The 15143-nt window shown below is 38.1% G+C and overlaps 1 protein-coding gene across 1 annotated transcript in view; it reads right to left on the bottom strand.

The window, feature by feature from the left end:
* Nucleotides 1-15143, bottom strand: part of PUS7 (pseudouridine synthase 7) — a 64724-nt gene that overhangs the window by 25829 nt on the left and 23752 nt on the right. Inside the window, exons 6-7 of the mRNA XM_004382612.3 lie at nt 13865-13976; nt 11703-11780 (exon numbers count right to left, since the gene is read on the bottom strand). Coding sequence (XP_004382669.1) covers nt 11703-11780; nt 13865-13976 — 190 coding nt within the window. The remainder of the gene's footprint in view (nt 1-11702; nt 11781-13864; nt 13977-15143) is intronic.

Genomic DNA, 15143 nt, shown 5'->3' with positions numbered 1-15143 from the left:
GCTCTTGTATCTCTTGGATATATATCTAGGAGTGGGATTGCTGGATCATAAGGTATTTCTATTTCTAGCTTTCTGAGAAAGTGCCATACTGTTTTCCATAGTGGTTGTACCATTTTACAATCTCACCAGCAGCGTATAAGAGTTCCAGTCTCCCTACAACCTTGCCAGTGTTTGTTATTTTCTGTTTTTTAGATTCATGCCATTTTTGTAGGGATGACACGGTATCTCATTGTAGTTTTGATTTGCATCTCTCTAATAGGGTCACAATGAGTAGCAATCGACTCCACGGCAACGGGTTTGGTTGGTTTTTTAATGGCTAATGATTACAGGCATATTTTCATGTGTTTGTTGCCTGCCTCAATGTCCTGTTTGGTGAAGTGTCTGTTTTACCAAGTGTTTTCTTAACAGGTCATATTGTCTAGAAAAACATTATAAAATCATTATAGAAAACTTGGAAAATACAGAAAAGTAGAGAGAAAAGAAAAAAATTATAAATCCATCACCTAAAGAAAACTGTTAACACCTACGTTTACATATCCTCCCACTCTCATTTTTTAAATATGTTAAAAATAATATTTGGCTGGAATCCTATGATGAATTTGTACCCTGCTGCTGTCATTTCATATGGTGACGCAGTGGTTTAGCACTGGGCTGCTAACTGAAATATCAGTGGTTTGAAAAGACCAGCCGCTCCACAGGAGAAAGATGTGGTAGTCTGCTTCCATAAAGATTTACAGCCTTGGAAACCGTATGGGGCTTTTCTACTCTGTTCTATAGGGTCACTGTCAGTCGGAATCAACTCAACAGCTGTGGGTTTTGGGTGTATATATATTCATATGTTCTATGTTGTTAAGGCGCCTTGGCGGCACAGTGGTTAAGAGCTTGGCTGCTAACCAAAAAGTCGGCAGTCTGAATCCACTAGTTGTTCCTTGGAAACCCTATGGGGCAATTCTACTCTGTCCTATAGGGTTGCTATGTGTCAAAATCAACTCGATGGCAACTGGTTTGGTTTTGGATTGGTACGTTATTACAAACTCTTCACAGAACTTCTTCAACGATAATATACATAGCAAAAAAATACAGTAGTGCAAAGCCTTTGCCCTACCTTTATCCTCCAGCGCCCCTCCCCACTGGCAGTCACTGTTACCAGTTTCTTGTAAGTTGCTGTGGTGTGCCACAGAGTGAATTTCAACTCATGGCAACCCTATGGGATAGAACAGAACCGCCCCATAGGGTTTTGTAGGCTGAAATCTTTACGGGAGCTGATCACCAGGTCTTTTCTCCTGCTAAGCAGCTGGTGGGTTCAAACCACCAGCTGAGCACTTAACCATTCCACCACCAGGGCGCCTTAGTTTCTTGCATAGCCTTCCAGAAACATTTTCTGTTTATAAGCATATGTATTTATTGTTCCTGCCTTCAAAAAAATTTTGACTTTCTTTTCAGAAGCTTTTAATATATATGTTATATATGTGGAAAAGTGCACAAATCATCAATGTTCACTTTAATGAATTTTCAGGGAACACAACCACATTCCTAGCATCCTTATTCTTCCTTTTGAAAAACAAATTTTGATACACTCTATATTGTTCAGCACCATGCTTTTTCCCCTTAAAAATGTGTATTAGAGATTTGCCTTATCCATACAGTACTTCTGAAGTCACCTCATTCTTTCTACAGCTGCACAGTACAGCTGCTGCATTGCATGGATACACCATCCTTTATCTAACCAGTCCTCTCTGATGGACATATAAGTTGTTACCAATCTTTCACTATTGCAAACAACCCTATAGAAAGTAACTTTATACATATTTCTTTGCGTACTCGTATAGATACATGTATAGGATAAATTCCTAGGAGTAGAATTAGTGGATCAGAGGGTATGTGGATTTTAAAGTTTAACCCATATTGCCAAATGCTCTCCAAAGAGGTAATACTAATTTATGCTCACAATTAATGTGCCTGTGCCTACAGCCTTACTCCTTTGTCTATTGCCTTAAACCTACAGCATTATAAACCTTTTTTAGTTTTGCCAGTCTGATAAGTGAAAAATGATATTTTACTACAGTATTAATTTGCATGTCTCTTATTGTGAGTGAGGTTAAACAGGTCTTCATAGGTTGAATAGCAATTTACATTCCTCTCTTGTAAAAATTAACTGCTTGTTTGTCCGGTTCCCAATTTTTCTACTGGGTTGTTAAACATTTTGTCACTTTTTATACATTAATGAAGTCTACCCTTTACATTGTGCAAATATTTTCCCCCAGTCTGTGATTTTACTTTATCTATAATACTTTTCACTATTTAGAAAAATTTCCCCCAATTTTATTTTGAACAATTTCAAAATTAGAGAAAAGTGGCAAGAGTATAATAAAAAAGTTATTAAACCCTTCACCTAGATTTACCAAATGTTAACATTTTTCCAGATTTACTTTATCTCTCTAAACATAAGTACACTCATGTATATTACCTGTGTGTGTACATAAACATAATATGTAACATAAATGTAAAAGAACCGTTTAGTCACAGACATCCTGATACTTCGTCCTTAGTACTTCATCACGCATCACCTAAGAACAAGGACACTCTCTTACATAACCACAATGGTCACTCTCAGGAAGCCTAACATGAATTAAAAAAAAGAAAAAACCCAAACGCCTTGCTGTCGAGTCAATCCTGACTGATAACAATCCTATAGGAAAGAGAAGAATTGCCCCATAGGGTTTCCAAGGTTGTAAATCTTATGGAAACAGACTGCCACATCTTCCTCCCACGGAGCAGCTGGTGGGTTCAAACCACTGGTCTTTCGGTTAGCTGCCTAGTGCTTAACCACTTTGTAACCAGGCCTCCATGAATTCAATACCATTGTCTAATATGCAGTCCATGTGGCCCACTGACCTAATTATCTCAATAATGTTATTTAGCTGTTCATTTTTTAGCTCCTTAAATTCAAAATCTAATCAAGGATCACATATTGCACTGTAATGTTTATTAGGCTCCACTGACCTAGAGAAACTAGATTAGGTGCAGATTCTAGACAGACCCCAGACTTTTGTTTCTCATCAAGTTTGTTTTCAGAAGAATCCAAGACAATGTTTTGAACAATGTCCTTCAATTTGGATTTTTCTGATTGTTTTATTATGGTTAGATTCAGGTGAACAGTTTTGGTAGGAATATTACTTAGGTGATGTTGTGTCCTTTTCAGAGAATTATATCAAGATGCAATGATTCTTGGATAGGGAACTAGGGGACAGTAAGTTTATGTTAATGGCGGACGAACAATTCAGAAAAAGAGGGTGAGAATGGTTGCACAACTCAGAGAATATAATCCATGTCACCGAACTGTACATGTAAAAATTGCCGAATTGGTATATGTTCGCCTGTGTATATTCTCAACAACAAAAAAATAAAATAAATTAAAAAAAGAAAAAAAGAGGCAATGACTCAGTTTGTCCATCACCGATGATAAATTGGATCATTTGGTTAGGATGGTTTTTGCTAGATTTTTTCAGTGTAAGAGTAAGTCGTTCCTTTAAAAAATATCTTTCTTATTTATTCTCTTTGTTTTTAATAAGTAATACATGGAGTGATAATTTTGAAGTTGTGTGACTATCCTGTTCCCCAATGATTGATTACTGCCTGAATCAATTTTAGTTAAATTAATCAATCCTTAAATCTTTTTTTTTAAATTAAAGCTCTGGGTTTTAAGTTATGCTTAGAAAAGACATCCCTACTCAGAGATTTTTTTTTTTTTTAAATTAACCCAAGTTTAAGTGAAGTACTTTTTTATGTTTAAATCTTTGATCGACTTGAAATTTATTTTTCACAGGGAATTGAGATAGGCAGTTAATTTTTTTCCAGATAGCTACTCAGGTGTCTCAACATTTTGACGCTGATTTTTCCTCTGTTGATTCCAAATGCTACTTTAAATACATACTAAATCCTTGAACATATCTGGTTCTACAATTATTCTATCTACTTACGTGCTTTAACTATCAAATTGCTTTCACTGCTATATTTCTGTAATGTTTTAATCTCTATGGGAGTTAACCCTCCTCTAATTAATCATCTTTTCCAGAATTTTTATGGCTCATTTTGCATCTTAACTTTTCCAAACTAACTTCATGATTAGCTTGATTAGTTAAAAATAAAAAAAATTCTATTGGTATTTTCATTTCCATCATCAGCACTATTACTATGTAAATTTACTCAGTTAGAAAAGACATCTTCATATGTATCTGAGAAAAGCCTTTACCATTCATTTATTCAAGTCTTTTAAGTCTCTCAATGGAATTTCAAAGTTTTCTTCATGGAAATCTCATACATTTTTAAAAATCTGCATTCCTAGTGTCATGGATTGAATTATGTCCCCCAAAGAATGTGTGTATCAATCTGGCTGGGTCATGATTCCCAGTATTGAGTGGTTGTCCCCCATTCTGTGATTGTGATTTTATGTTAAAGAGGATTAGGGTGGGATTGTGACATTCTTACTAAGGTGACATCCCTGATCCAATGGAAAGGGAGTTTCCCTAGGGTGTGGCCTGCACCACCTTTTATCTTACAAGAGATAAAAGGAAAGGGAAGTAAGCAGAGGATCAGGACCTCATACCACCAAGAAAACAGTGCCAGGAGCAGAGTGCATTCTTTGGACCAGAGGTTCCTGCGCAGAGAAGCTCCTAGTCCAGGGGAAGATTGATGAGAAGGACCTTCCTCCAGAGCTGACAGAGAGAGAAAGCCTTCTGCTGCAGGTGACGCCCTGAATTTGGACTTGTAGCTTACTGGACTGTGAGAAAATAAATTTCCCTTTGTTACAGTCCTCCACTTGTGGTATTTCTGTTATAGCAGCACTAGATAACTAAGACACCTAGGTATGTTACTTTTTTTCCCTCTGTGCAAAAAATTTCTTTTTTCCATTGTAATTTCTAAGTGGTTATTGTTTACATATTGACTTTTATATATTCATTTCATAATCAGTCACCTTATTAATTTTTCCTCTTTTTAAACTTTCAATCAACTCCTTGAGTAGGAAGTCTTATCATCCACCCCAAAAAAAGTACTTTTGCTGCCTCCCTTCTAATTTTTATAGCCCTTATTTCTTAATCTTGTCTATTTGCACTAGCTAATACATCCAGAAAAATGGTAAGCAGCAGTGGTAACAGTGTGGTCATCTTTATCATGTTCGTGACTCTGAATGCAGTGCCTCTAGCATTTCACCACTGAGAAAAATGCTGGCTTTTCACTTCAGATTTACATATTTTCTCATTCATCTACCCCTACTTCAGTAAAAAGTTTACTTTTATTAAAAATAATTTTTTTGCGGTCAAATACTGAATCATCAAATGGACTTAACTGTTTAACCATTCATTTTATTTAAGATGCACCAATCTGGGTCATTTGGATTGTTTCCAAGTTTTCAAAATTACAAATAATGTGGCATAGTATATCTTTGTGCATAAACGGTTTTAATTTCTTCTAAATTCAGATTTCCTCTGAAAATACATCTATTCTGAGAACTACTAGAACTAAGAGTGTGTGTTCTTAACTTTGCTGAAGAACATGCTTCACTCTTTATTACTCTAGGCTCTGTCAGTGTTTTCACTGCTGGTCCTGAGCTCACTCCTGCTGGCTCATGCTATCAGGAGCCATGTTTCAGCTCTGCTTGGGAATACAGGGGTTGTAGGGCCTGGATGTGGATCCTGGCACTGAGCCTACATCAAAGGCCAAGTTCTGCCCCAAAGTACCCAGAAGACTCAGAAGAGCAGCTAATTATGGAAAGTGTCCCACAGAAGCGTGTGCCCCTTCTTGGCAGGACTGTGAAGTCCCAACACTATATGAAAAATTAACAGAGAAATTTTGTCCTACTCTCTAATTACAAATATGCTATTTCTGACTGAAGTAAATTGTTTAAAATTTACACAATACCATCTTGCTATCTGATCTCATGCAATTCTCTTTTCTTTACTGAAAATTTCTCCATTCAGTATGTGCAGAAGCATCCTGGCTAAGTAAGGTTCTTGAGAAAACATCTGTCACTGCTCCATCAGTTAAATGGGCAAAGCTTGTAGTCCATTTCCCTTCCACCCCCTCCCAACCCAAGGACCAAACACAGTCCAGGACAAGTTCAAATAGGGGTAGAACAGGTATAGTCCATACTTGGGTCAGCTGCTGAGAGGAAGCAGGTCTAGGAGAATAAGGGCACCAGATCCTTGTTCAGATATGCAAGGACAATGGTGGAACCACTGGGCATAAATTAATCCAGGAATCCTGTCTCACAGAATCCAGAAAACACAGGATCAGTATGAACAGAGTGACAAACAGGAGGAACAGAATTCCTCTTTGGTCGCCACTGCTATAGAAACCAAAAAAACAATTAAGAGTCCTGAACAAGAAGAGTCAAATAGGCAACTTGGCTGCCTAGAGAGTGTTCTGGAGACTGCTCCCTCATAGTTCCACAGAGACGTCTTACTGCTCTTTTTTTCCTTTTAATTGAGATAAAATTCACCATTTTAAAGTGTGCAATTCAGTAGTTTTTATTCACAATGTTGTGCAATGTCACTACTATCTAATTTCAGAATATTTCCATCACCCAAAAAGAAACCTCATACCCATTAAGCAGTCACTTCCCATCTTCCCTGTTCTCAGTCCCTGACAACCACTAATCTACATCCCGTCTCTATGGATTTGCCTATTCTGGACATTTCACATACAGGCAGTCGCCAACTTACAACAGAGTTCTGTTCCGACGACTACTCCATCATTTGTAAAGTTAGTGCTGACGCAAGTTGAATACCTCATTTTTTTGTTTTAGTTTTCATTATTATTGCCTTTTCTTATCAGTATCTTTATAAATCCGATCTTTATTTGTCTCTGGGGATTGAAAACATTACCTCTGAGAATGGTAACATCATCAAACCACACGATACAACACTGTATATGTGGTATGCACTACTAATGGTAAGATGTTAAAAACAAAAACGGACGGTCAGTAATGCAGTTCATCATAACCTGAATATGTCATAGTTGGGGACCACCTGTAAATGAAATCACAGAATATGTGGCCTTTTGTATCTAGTTTTTTTACTTAGGATGTTTTCAAGGTTTAACTATGTTACAGCATGTATTAGAACATCATTCCTTTTTATGGCTGAATAATATTCCACCATCTATTCTTGAATACAGGGCATCTATTTCTGAGTCCCACTGGCACAGTAGAAAGAGCTATCCTCAGTTGTTGGTGTGGGTGCTCACTGAGAACAGATGAGATGGAGTTGACAATATATTCATGATGCTATTTATGGTTTTAATTTTGATGATCCTAGATCAAGCTCTTTGGTTGTAAATTAGTATCAAACTCTGTGAATAACTTGGAAATATGAATATCTCAGTTTTAAAGAACAGGAGACAACTGTGCTACCTAAGCAGCATACTGCACAAAAAGCCGTTAGTAACAAAGCCAGAGAAATACTGGCACAGGCTCAGAAAGGAGACTGGCAGGAACAGGCAGGAAAAGAAACAAATCATTCTGAATGAGACTGTTCCTGCTTGAGATCCTGTTAAGAGTACTAGGTGACTTTACAGAGTTATATGAAGCTGAAAAGAAATACTGTTTATCCCCAAGACTGACCCATTCAGCAATAATTAAAATCCTTGCATGGCAGAGTGGGCTTATCCTTTTCAGCAGTTCTCACGGGAAAGGCAACTGGCCCAACCCCACATCTCCATTAAGCAAACTCAGGGTGCAACCTGCATCCGCGAGATAAGTGCTACATGTGTTCCAAAGGCCAGCATTTAGGTGTCTAATATAGTGTTACTAAGTCAACAGGAAGACGATAAAAGCAGCAAGTTCTGTGAGGACAGAAGAGCATTGTGATCAAGTATGACACCTGCTGGCTGACCAAGAAGAGACATAAATATCTTCAGTCTGCAAATATTCAAAGCTTTTACATCATAAAATACAAAATAAAACAATGAGATGCCATTTTTTGACCCTCAAATTAGCCAATGATTTTTTTTTTTTTTTTTAAAGTCATAACAATATGCTGGGGAGGATTCTGGGGAACTAGCATAAAGGTGATAAACTGGTAACACCTTTCTGAAGGGCAGTTAAGCTTTGCTATTAAAAGAACTCACATTCTCTTTAACTCAGTAATTCCACTGTTAAGTTTATTTTAGCAGTTACCACAGACATGCTCCAAGATTTAGCTGCAAATATGCCTCCCATGCAATTGCTTATCATAGCAAGAAACTGGAAATAATATAAACATTAAAAAAAAAGTGAGAGTTAATAAATCAGGATACATTCATATACTTAACTACCTGGCAATCACTAAAAAAGGATGAGATAGATTTCTATGTACTGACAGGGAAAGGGGTACAACACTTATTGTTCAAATAAAAGAACGGTTTATATAAAATTTTGGTTTAAAAGAAAAAAAAAAGTTCCCCACTATCTTAGTTATCTAGTGCTGTTATAACAGCAATACCACAAGTAGATGGCTTTAACAAACAGAAATTTATTCTCTCACAGTCTAGAAGGCTAGAAGTCTGAATTCAGGGCACCAGCTCCAGGGGAAGGCTTTCTCTATTTGTAGGCTCTGAGGGAAGGTCCTTGTCATCAATCTTCCCCTGGTCTAGGAACTTCTCAGCGCAGGGACATCAGGTCCAAAGGATGCGCTCCCCTCTTGGCTCTTCTTGCTTGGTGGTACTAAGGTCCCTTTCCTCTCTGCTCGATTCTTTTGTATCTCAAAAGAGATTGACTCAAGATACAACATAATCCTATAGATTGTGTCCTGCCTCATTAACATAACTGCATCTAATCCTGCCTCACTAACATCATAGAGGTTAGGATTTACAACACACAGGTAAGTACATAAAACCCACAAAATGCTAGACAACCACACAATACTGGGAATCATAGCCTAGCCAAGTTGACACAAATTTTAGGGGACACAACTGAATCCATAACACCCCCCCAAAAAAATACCAAGCTATGAACAAGGTAGTCTCTGAGAGAGTGCAATTATAGCAGAATTTTCACTTTCTACCTAGTTCTGTCTGCACTGAAAATAAATAAACCAACTTATTTTTAAATTTAAGTGGGCAAATTCACAGAGCCAGGCAGAATTCATAGGAAGTGAATACAATTTAGATACCAAAGAGAAGGAAAGAACTTTCTGTGTCCTATACTCACAGAGTATGAGGAAGCCTGAGCCCTCAAATCACCATTCCTTATCACCACCCTTCCCCTACCCACCTCCAACCTATTCTGAGTTTCTGGTCAGTGCCCTGGCCCATTACCCACAGAGGCTACTGCGAATCTTCATACTCTTTCAAGTTCCCTTTCCCACTTCTGTGTCCTTACTCTCAGCAGATGACTCCACATCCTACATGTTACAGGAAAAAAAAAAAAAAAAAAAAGGCCACTAAGTAGGAACACCATCATCTTCATGTACCTCCTCCTGCTCTTTCAAACACATCGACATTTGTACAGACAGTAAAAGTGATGGGGACAAGATGTTTTTACTTTCCTTTTACTACTGTATCATGCCCCTGTCCCAAGGTCAGAGAAGAAAAGGACTGGAATAAGCCATTAGGATGCAACCAGGAACTCAACCACTAATGTGAAGCCAGATTGTAGAAAATTGTGAGTGAAGGAGAAGATGTCACTTAGGATACTTTATGAAAAAGTGGGAAGTTACAAATAAATATATTTATTTTAAATAGAGACAGCAAACAGACTATTTTTAATTTCGGTATCACTGACATACCATAAACTGCCCCTATTTAAAACATACCCATTTTGACACGTGTATATACCCATGAAACCATCAATGCATTCAAGATTATGAACACATGCATCGGCCTCAAAAATTTCTTCTTGCTTCTTGGTAATCCCTTCCTCACCACTCCCCATTTTAGGGGTTGCACAAAAATGAAAGCCTAGTTCTGTCTGACGCTATGTAGCTACTGAATTCATCTTTTCCCTTTTATCTTCACTGTGAATGACTAGTTTCAGAGTCCCATTTTCCCTCCGCAGACTATGGCAATAGTCCCAGTATCCAAGTCTCCAGTCCCATCCATCTGCTCCATCCACAATTCCTAATCTAGTCTCTACACACACCCTTTCTCTCCATCTAGATTAAGGTTAAACCCAAGCTCCTCAACATGACCTTCCAGGCTCTTCAGGATCTAGATCCTGTCTACCAACCAAGTCTTATTTCTTACATGCTCCCACCAAACTAAAGTACCTGTCAGGTACCACATGTGCTATGCTCCCTGTCTTAGGCTGGGTTATCTAGAGAAGCAAAACCAGTAAAGTGTATATTTATGTGTGTGTGTGTGTGTGTGTGTGTGTGTGTGTGTGTAAATATATATATGTATATACATATATAGAGAGAAAGAGAGAGAGTGACTGATTTATCTCAAGGAAATGGCTCACACAGTTGTAGAGGCAGGCTAGTCCCAAGTCCATGGGTCCGACGTCAGGCTGGAGGCTTCTCCTGACTCATGTAGCTGCAGGGGCTGATGAACTCAAGATTAGCAGGCAATACGGCAGACTGCTGGCTCAAGTCCCAAGAACTGGAGGTCAGATGATGATGAGCTGGATGCAGGATCCAGAGCAAGCAAGCAAGCTTTGCCAGAACATCCATGTATATATCTTGGATGCAGGCCACATCCCTGAGGAAACTCTCCTTACAACTGATTGGCTGATCATATCAGATCACATTATGGAGGATGACTACATCGTAACTGTCAAACTACATCACCACATAACTGCCAAACCACTGAGAATCATGGCCCAGCCAAGTTGACACACAACCTTAACCATCCACTACTCAATTCCTTTCCAATGTCTTTTCATAAACTATTTTCTTGGTTTAGAACAAACCACCCTAGACTATCCCCAGACCCAGGAAACTCCTAACATTCTAAAATCTAGACCAGTGGTTTCAACCAGAGGTGATTTCTGTCCCCCCGAGGACATATAACAATGTCTGGAGATATTTTTGGTTGTCACATTGGGGGAATCCTACTGGTGTCTAGTGGGTAGAGGCCAAGGATGCTGCCATACATCTTACAATGCACAAGAAAGCCCCTACAACAAAGAATTATCTGGCCCAAAACGGCAAGTGTACAGAGGCTGAGAAACCCTGATATAGATTAAGTTTAACCATTATATTTTCTGTGAAATCCTTCCCTGACCTGCCCCCTACATTGAGTCTCATGCTTTGTAGTCGAATCTACTATAATACCCAAAATATATCTTTATTTTAGCATTTATCTCCCTGTGTGATAACTTCTGATAACTTCTTTGTCTGCCCACCCCATTAAATTGTGAGTACCTTAAAAGCAAAGATTATCTTTTTCATCTACATATTCTTGATGTATAACAAGGAGATCATTCATTGGCAATTAAATTTTAAATAAACATGTATTTAATAATGAATAAAGAAGAAAAAAAAGAAGCTCTTATTCTCTTGGCTCTAACACAAACATCCTTTAAAAATTACACAAATAATACATGTTATAAAAACATGAGAAAATACAGATAAGCAAGAAAAAACAAATAGAAAAATAATTTTTTTAATAGGCAGAGACACCATCTAAAGATAGCAGAGGTAAACCCCATAAAGTAAATTTGAGAACTCTGAAAGGCAGTGCAAGGAATTCTACAGTAAAAATCCCAATATGTACTCTCTACTTACTTGAGAACAGCAATTTCTTGAACTGTTATAGCCCTTTTATCTTTGGTTCCCATGTAGGAGAATATGTTTGGCTTGACTCTGATAAGATAGAAACAAAACCATCTGAAGTCACATCCCATAAGGAAATCACATAATTTAAGTTTCAAAATAAATATACATAAATCACAATAGAATAAAGAGAATAAGGAAAAACTTTTAACTTTTTATCTAGGAAAACATAAATACGCAAGCTAAAAAAGTAAAGATGCCTGAACAAGTTCCTTCTTGGCAGTGCCTGACTTAGAACGTTTGTGGCTATTAGTGAATAACTGATGTTATTCAAAGACTTGGCTAGCCAGTTATAAAAAAGGAACTAATGCACTTTCTGTTGATCATATGCAATTCATTAGATTATATAAAACTATGAAAGTAAAATGTATTTTAGATATACGTCACTTTGAAAAGTTTATATCTTCAATTTTTTTTAAGCTACTAATAGTGTGAATTTTCCTTCAATACATGCTATTGCTTTGGATGGAGCCCTGGTGGTGGAGTAGTTAAGAGCTCGGCTGCTAACAAAGGTTGGCCGAATCCACCAGCTGCTCCTTGGAAACCATATGGAGCAGTTCTACTGTGTCCTATAGGGTTGCGAGGAGCCAGAATCATATTCAATGGCAATGTGTTTGGTTTTTTTATTGCTTTGTATAAAACCAAAAAACCCATTGCCATCAAGTCAACTGTGACTCCTAGCGTCCTTATAGGACAGAACAGAAATGCTCCTAGGGGCTTCCAAAGCTGTAATCTTTACAGAAGCAGACTGCCACATCTTTCTCCCAAGGAGCAGCTGGTGGGTTCAAACCGCTGACCTCTTGGTTGGCAGTCGAGCGCTTTAACCACTGCACCAGCAGTGCTCCCTTTGCTTTGTACAGAAAAGCCAAATGAGAAACTGTGATCTCAATTATTTTGATATGAACAAATAAGTAATTTAGTTAACTAAGAAGTATTTTATAAACTTGACAGCTCCTTCTGAACAGGAAGAAGCATCAAAGGCATTCTTGAACCTTGAGCAATCTCCAGCTCCAGATCTCCAAGGAGCTACCTTCCTGATCGTCTATTCCTGTCAGGAACTGTCTACCCTCTCAGGCTCAGGGCCAGTCTGGGTACCATGAGGTCTCTCTCCTAGGGAGCTAGTAAATAGAATAAAATAAAATAAACTGTTACTTAATTGGTTACTATTTTACCATGCTTAACCTGAGTTAAATACACATTGGAAAGAAAATTTCCATAGCATATAGATTTGCTGTGATGCCTGTAGCCATTTCTATTTAAAAAAAAAAAAACCTCAGGAATGAAAAGGCCTGCCGATCTGCTTCTGTAAAAAAGACAGCCAAGAAAATCCTATGGAGCAGTTCTACTTTGGAATCGACTCACCAGCAACCAACAACAGAAGCTCCACAGAGACATATTCAGGCTCGGTGGGAAAAAAGACTTAGCAATCAGATGTTAAAATGTTATAAAAGAAAAAAATATACTAAGAAAAAGTCTTCAGCACCTAGCCCCCTCAGTGACACAATCTCTGCTATACCGGTACGAGAAAACCTGACTGGTCTCAGGTTTTCAATCTAGCCCACCTCCAGGAATTGAGCGCTGTCAAGTTTAGTAAAGTACACCTCTGTAACCAAATCAAAGTGTAGGCTTTAAGGGAACAAAATTTATTTTCAGTTGAAAGTACGGGAACTCTCAACTGTATGTGAATTACTTACCTACAAAATTTCCATCTTGAATTACTGGCAATACGTATGGGGGTTAAAATAGGGACCCCTGGTGGTGCAGTGGTTAAAGCGCTCAGCTGCCAACCGAAAGGTTGGTGGTTCAAATTTACCAGCTGCTATGCAGGAGAAAGATGGGGCAGTCTGCTCCCATAAAGATTATGGCCTTGAAAACCTGACAAGGCAATTCTACTCTGTCCTATAGGGTCGCTATGAGTCAGAATCAGCTCGGCAGCAACGGGTATGGTATAAGGGTTAAGAAAATTAATTCATCAACTGCCTAAGAAAACTATATTTGGGAGGTAAGTTTGCTTTCCATTTGTCTATGCTCTTGTTCCTTTTTCATTAGCACAGCGAGAGGAAAATAATTTGCCGTGTTTTGATTTTGTATAGGCATAAAACCAAGGTACTCACCTTAAATATTTCGACAGTACGTTGATAGCATCCATGGTGTCTTTATTTTCCTTGTATAATACAAAGTGGCAGTAACTCCCCCTAGATTTCGGCCAAGAATGTTTTCTTGGATCTTAAAAACAAAAAATTAAATGTAATACGTACCATAATAAAAGTTATTTGAGCTTTTTCTTATGACACCCTATGAGCTCATTTTCCGCTACAGAACATGCTAGTGAGAAGTTTGATCTAGTCTGACAGGAAATACAGGTTAAGCGGTTATAGCTGTGTGGACTACAAGCACTAAACTTTCCAGGACTGGGTACTTACACCGAACACTTATCTTTCCACATTTAAAACCAAAGGCTGAAATGCAGCTGTTGTGAAAAATGCCTAAAACCAACAGGAGAGATACAAAGGAGGCACACAGTTTCCCAGTGGTGTTACCTCACAGCACACGTCTGGTAGATGAGATGACTAGCTTTCCAGAACACATGAAGTCCAAAGGGAAACAGCAGTGATGTTAGAATCTATAAGCTCTGCCTTATGTCCAGAGAGGTGTTCATACCTACTCCGGTTGGATGTCTTACAGTGGCATGTACGGGAATAAAGCTTGTAAGGAGCTGCCTCAGTGACCTTCAGCCTGTCCAAAGGCCACTTGCATCAAGTAAGTTTAGCTAATATTACATAGTGTACAAATGTCTGCCTGACAGAGAGAGCAGCTGGCATTTAAGACCTGATTATTACTCCTGGTAAAAAGGAAACTTTGAAAATCAAGCCCAGTTAAATGTTAACCTTTGAGCTAGTGTTACTTCAATTGTTCAACTCTTTTTTGGAGACTGACAGACATTTCATGACCCTGGAGAACTGATTTTGAACACTGCTCTTTTAATCGAACAATTCAACTACACTATAATCTAGAAATGTATTATTAAAACATAGTAATAGTTTGAAAAATCCACACTTTAAGAAAAATGTCAGCCACAACTGCACTCCCCAGATAATGTAAGTAACAGTTATGAGTCTTGTACAACCCTAAACTGCAGCTGTTACTTGAACAACACATCTAATTCACTTGACTTCTGTAACTCCGTGAAAGAAAAACTGAAAAAAATACTTCATACAGTCCCTAGAAAGAGTCCTCTTCTTTTAAAAATGTTCCTTCATCTGTCCTTAAAACAACCCTTTAGCAAAAATTCATGACTCCTTCGTTTCAGAAGACTTAAGATATTCCTCGTACTGAAGTTACTCGTAGACCTTCCTTTCTCAAGGCAAAAGCACCACCTGATAAGTTAGTTAA

The sequence above is a fragment of the Trichechus manatus genome, unplaced genomic scaffold (genome assembly GCF_000243295.1).
Source record: "Trichechus manatus latirostris isolate Lorelei unplaced genomic scaffold, TriManLat1.0 scaffold00096, whole genome shotgun sequence".
Classification (NCBI taxonomy): domain Eukaryota; kingdom Metazoa; phylum Chordata; class Mammalia; order Sirenia; family Trichechidae; genus Trichechus; species Trichechus manatus.
Note: the sequence above shows the minus strand (reverse complement) of the source record. Positions and strands in the feature narration are given on the sequence as shown.